A 5,237-nucleotide genomic window follows, 5' to 3' on the forward strand; every position below is an offset into this window, starting at 1 on the left:
AGTTTCTAATATTTTTGGTAGTAGTGAGTTGTTTCAAAATTAAAAATATTCAAAATATATCTATTAGTATTATTATTACTTTTAAGTTGTATTGTGTCTAAAAATAAATAAGAAATTAATGTTAAATTGCAAAGATAATTTTTTTCATATATTATGTATTTGATATTCATAAGTAAAATATCATGAAGTAAAGTGTCGTTTCTTGACCAACCTTTTTCCCCCTTTTTCTCCACACAAGCGCCAAACAGCACATTAATCAGCATGTCAAATAACTCGTCTTCCTCTGCCTTTGACTGCGTTACCTCAAGCACTGGGATTTCGGTCACCATTTCTTTTCTCATCATCAAGATATCTGTTATCCTTTTTCTCTCCATCTTCATCCTCCGCGTGGCTTACCAGCGATGGCAGCAGCAGTCCTTCTTGGCAACAACAAGTCACTCTGACATTTTCACCTATAATCTGACTGCCATTGAACTGACAAATGTACTGGGGGTCATTGCTTACTTATGTGGCATATACACCAATACCTCAGTGTTGCTTCTATGTGGGATGTATTTAGCTTATTTTGTCTATCCTGCAGAGATATTCTTTAACATTGTGACATGTTTGGAGCGCTACCTGGCTGTTGTTCACCCCATCACCTATATGGGGCTGAGACAGTCGGGTGGGGTCAGGATCAGAAACATCTGCATTGTGTGTGTGTGGTTGATGTGCTTTGGATTTCTTGGAGTAGCAGCTCTATATTACCCTGAAGTTCCCTATGTTCCATATTTCTGTCTGATGATGGCATCGTTAATTATCGTCTCTTTTTGTAGCCTCTCTGTTCTCTGTGTTCTGTATCGTCCAGGTCCAGGAGAAATGGGAGCAAAAAGATCGAAGGTTGATCATTCAAAACAGAAAGCTTTCTACACCATCACAGCAATAATGATAGTGCTGTTGGTGTCTTGTCTGGGAATGCTTGTTACAATTGGTCTGCATAACTCAAATCTGTTCCGTGACACAGACAGATGTGTCATTTCGTTGTCTCTTGATTGGTTCACTCTGCCCATCAGTCTGATTTTACCTCTGTTGTTTCTACATAGACCAGGAAAGCAGTCCTGCAGCTGTTTCACCAAAAAGTAAAAAATAACTATTATTTAACAATAAGGACAATTTAAACAGAACTGAATTAGATTTGTAAAGTACGCCTCTCAATTGTATGAACTTCAGCATTTTGGGCTGCTCTTCCTAAATGCTGTGTTATGTACTGGGATTCAGTTTGAATCAAAAATCTGTTTTACATTGTGCACAAACATTTGTACCAACTGATTTCAATTAAAGTAGGGACATAGTGGAAAATTAAATGAAATAAAAGCAGATTTAGACAAAAAGATTTGGAAAGAGCAGGTACTGAAGTTGGTGGAAAAAGATGAAAAAGCTCTGATGACAAAGCTGGTGCTACTTAGCTCAGCTTATTTGTTTTCACTTAAATTATCCCATCGCATGTCAAGATGAAAGATTTTTACACTACTGATCTTTTTACGTAGCACAAATTCAAGTTAGTGTAAGTTTTTCCTTAAATAAAAACATATCCTGGGATGTGTCACCAACATGTCACTTTGATAGATTGAATGATAGAATGAGTCAGCTCTAAACCTGTGTAAGCCCTGAGCTGGAGAAAAAATTGCAGTAAACTGAAGTCTTCATTGAACCTTTTATTGAACCTAATATGTATCATTTTTTGCCTTATCGTGCATTTTTTTTTTAAACAGTTTATCGCTCACAGTAGCACTGCATATGTCTGACTGTATACTTCAGGATTGTAGGGTAAAAAAAGTTAAACTGATGATTTAGAGGTCTCAGAAACATGAAGTATGATACACTTGGTGTTACAGAGTGAAGTTACAGTTTGTCTTCATTGCTTTGACCTACCTAAAGAATCTCAGTTTTCAACATCACTATCTCAGCAGAGCAGAAAACACCTCTTGACATATTTTCTCCACCCTTTTGCAAAAAAGTTAACATGGATGTCATTCAAGCAGTTCAAACCCAACGGTATTAGCCATGGTAACCAAACAGAAATAACCTATTTATAACTATCAGAAACTACCTAGATCAGTATGAAATCAATGAAGCACCGGTTTGACACTCCTTCACACAAATCTTCACTTAGCAATCAGTCTGGTGGCCTTCAAAGATGCCACATCTGTGTTGTTCTTTGCCAGCATGTATGGAGGAGGTCTAAGGCAGATGAGAGTGACTGTCAAAAGTGGAAATTTCTTCAAAATAATACATTTTATTTTGGTTTACATGTATTTTCTCTCATATTTCCAGTCTTTCAGTTTTCAGTCACAGTTTTTAAAAAGTCATGCAATCAATAATGTTTACATCAAAGCATTTCTGATTCTGGATCCATGTAAGGAAGAGGACACCCTTACTATATTTATTTATATTATATTATCTGTATAGCACTTTAGAGCACACCTTTCGCTTTATTAAAAGCACCTTATCAAGCACTTTATTTAGCATTGCACTTTAAGCATGGATTTCCACAGTAAAACATTTGCGCACAAGAAGTTTAAATATTTATTGACTATTTATTGGGAATTTTAAAATCAGTTGGTAGCCTTATTTCAGATCCTGCACAGCTGCTCCTCATCAAGGAATGTGGTGGTTGTCTGTCAGGAGAAAAGAATGGTGATTGAAATTGTGATTAAGGTTTACCAGTAAGGAAAACTAATGCAAATGTGTGTGTGAAATCTAGGGATAAAAGTGGTGCAAATAAGTGTAAGATAATGATTACTCACCTTTCTTGCCTGTGTCCTCTTCAAGGTGTTTGGGCAAATGTTTCCCCGGGGGTCCAGACACCATTTAAAGGTTCCGGGAGAGACCATTGGTAAAGAGAGTGTGGTGAATCTTTTTGTGCTTGGGTTTCTGGGTTTTTATAATATTGGGTTTGGTGTAACATTAAAGTGTGAAATATTTATTAATATGTAAATGTGAAATGTATTTATGTATTTATTTATTCTTATTGATATATTGTATACTGTGGTGGAGGGTTGGGATTTAATAACTTACCTGAGCGTGGAATAATGGTTAAGTCTGTGACAGCTGAACATATTTACGGCTGCCAGTTGTCATTAGAGTGTGGATTTTTGTGCTGTGAAGAAGCTCGACAAGTTAATTATTGTAAGGAGAGCTGTATAGAAAATAAATACTTTTTGTTCCACTACACTTGCCTTGGTCCATCTCACTGTGTTTCCAGCCGCTAAGGGCCGCCCTGTTACAATCCATCTCATTGCAAGAAGAAAAATATGACCCTTTATATAGAAAGATAATATGAAACGGCACTATGAAGGTTCCATGAATAGGCTACACTGACAATCAGTGATGCACTGATTCCCACTGAGTACTGTGTTTGTATTTTGTTGAGCATTGTTTAATGATTGGAAGAGGTCATACACTTTTTTGCAAGTCGTTGTGTGAAGGCAAAATTGGCTGTTGTTTCATATTTTAAATGATTTTAAATGATGAGCCTTTTACAGAAAAATGTGTCACTCTGACCAGGAGTGCGTCTGTTTAGGCCTGTGTGTTGAAGTTTGTCATTTTCAGATTTCGATATAAAATCAGCGTAACTGTGTACACAAAACACAACAGGTTCAGTTATCACTTATCTCACAACTTGACTCAACAGATCACTACATCATTATTATTTCATTCATCTCGTTTTCTTTTCAATATTTATTTTATTTGGATAAAAACACTCTTTAAGTTGGCGTGAAACCTTTCAGGTGCATCTTATCTGAATTATGTTCCATCTCCTGTCTTTACAGAATATTCTTTATTATAATCATTTTGTTGCATTAAAAGTGGAAAAAAAAATGTCTCTTGTATCCTGTTGATGGTGTGAAACATTCTGCATATCTACAGCAGGAAGAAAAATAATATCTCTATAGCAACTGTATGTAGTCCTTCAGTTGTTTATAAAGGTTTTTTTATCTGCAGTAGCACCGCAAATTGAAGTTTGGTGACAATTGGATTGATAGTAACGCTTCATTTGCCTACAAAAGCAAAACCGTCACACCTGGCTGCGAAAGCACTTGAAGACGATTTGCTTAATTCACAGAACACTTTTATTTTCATACGTCCAGAGCTGACAGAGAACACACATTATGGAAACATAGTCATATTCTCCTATTGCTTGTTTAATTCAGTCTGAACACCATTTATTGTTTAGAGGTCAATTTGCCAAACAGCAAGTCTGTTTAGATGGTGAAGACTAGAGAGTTTGTCACTTTAGTAAAATCATTATGAAATGTACATTATGTAAACATTTTTCTTCATGTTTTCTTTCACATTTGTGATTAATTTGTTATTTGAATTATGTCAGACAAAAAAAATGTAAGACAGGTACAACTTAAAGTAAAATAGGAAAAACTGTAACACTATTAATGGCTATCAGCCATGTGTGTGATCAAACATTTGTTTCTTTGTTAGATTTAAAACATATAAATAAATCAAACCTTGAAGTAAAGAAAAATCATTGCAGAACAGTCAGGGAATTTGGAGAAGGGGGAAAAGTCAAAATGAAACACAGAGGAAGAGGAGTGTCATTAAGTTATAAAGTGTTCCCCATTAATTAATTAATTTATTTTAAAGGTAATTGTCCAGGTCTTTGTTTAGGAAGAAAGATGCAATTCTCCATGTTTTTGTAAGTTTTAAGTCAACAACAGTCCTGATTAAAGAAAAAAAACAAAACAAAAGAGAGGATGCATGGTTGTTGCGGATTTCATGGATTACTGTTTCTCTTGTAATTGTTATTTGTACATAATTTGGGTTGGACCTAAAGACTTAAATTTTATAAAATGCTCATTGAAAAGGGAACCTACCAAGTAGGTCCTGTGTTGCAATCAGATCCAGATTCCTGTAACCAGTTGGACTTACAAAAACCTCAGTGCCCATATTAAAATATGATTTACCATAATCCGGCGCACTGGATTATAAGGCACACTGTTGATGAACAGGTCTGTTTTCATACATAAGGCGCATCGGATTATAAGGCGCATTAAGCTAAATAAAACAGCCAGATAAGTCAAACTTGTCACGGCTGCGATAGCAGACGTGTGGAGGTGAGGTAAGGACCCAAACGCAGGCTCTTATTTTGGTGAGAAAGAGCTTTATTCACGGGGAGGGTATGATACAACAGGAGCGGAGATGGCATACGCAGAAACTAAGGAAACTAAACTGGGAAAGACTAA

General features: G+C 35.9%; 1 protein-coding gene across 1 annotated transcript; it reads left to right on the forward strand.

Annotated features, from left to right (window-relative positions):
• Nucleotides 1–261: 261 nt before the first annotated feature.
• Nucleotides 262–1,122, forward strand: LOC148103773 (uncharacterized). Its single transcript, XM_087838211.1, has one exon. It carries the CDS (start codon nucleotides 262–264, stop codon nucleotides 1,120–1,122), a length of 861 nt encoding a protein of 286 aa, XP_087694337.1.
• The last annotated feature ends 4,115 nt before the right edge of the window (nucleotides 1,123–5,237 follow it).

The sequence above is a fragment of the Neolamprologus brichardi genome, chromosome 3 (genome assembly GCF_056152115.1).
Source record: "Neolamprologus brichardi isolate AB-2024 chromosome 3, ASM5615211v1, whole genome shotgun sequence".
Lineage (NCBI taxonomy): Eukaryota > Metazoa > Chordata > Actinopteri > Cichliformes > Cichlidae > Neolamprologus > Neolamprologus brichardi.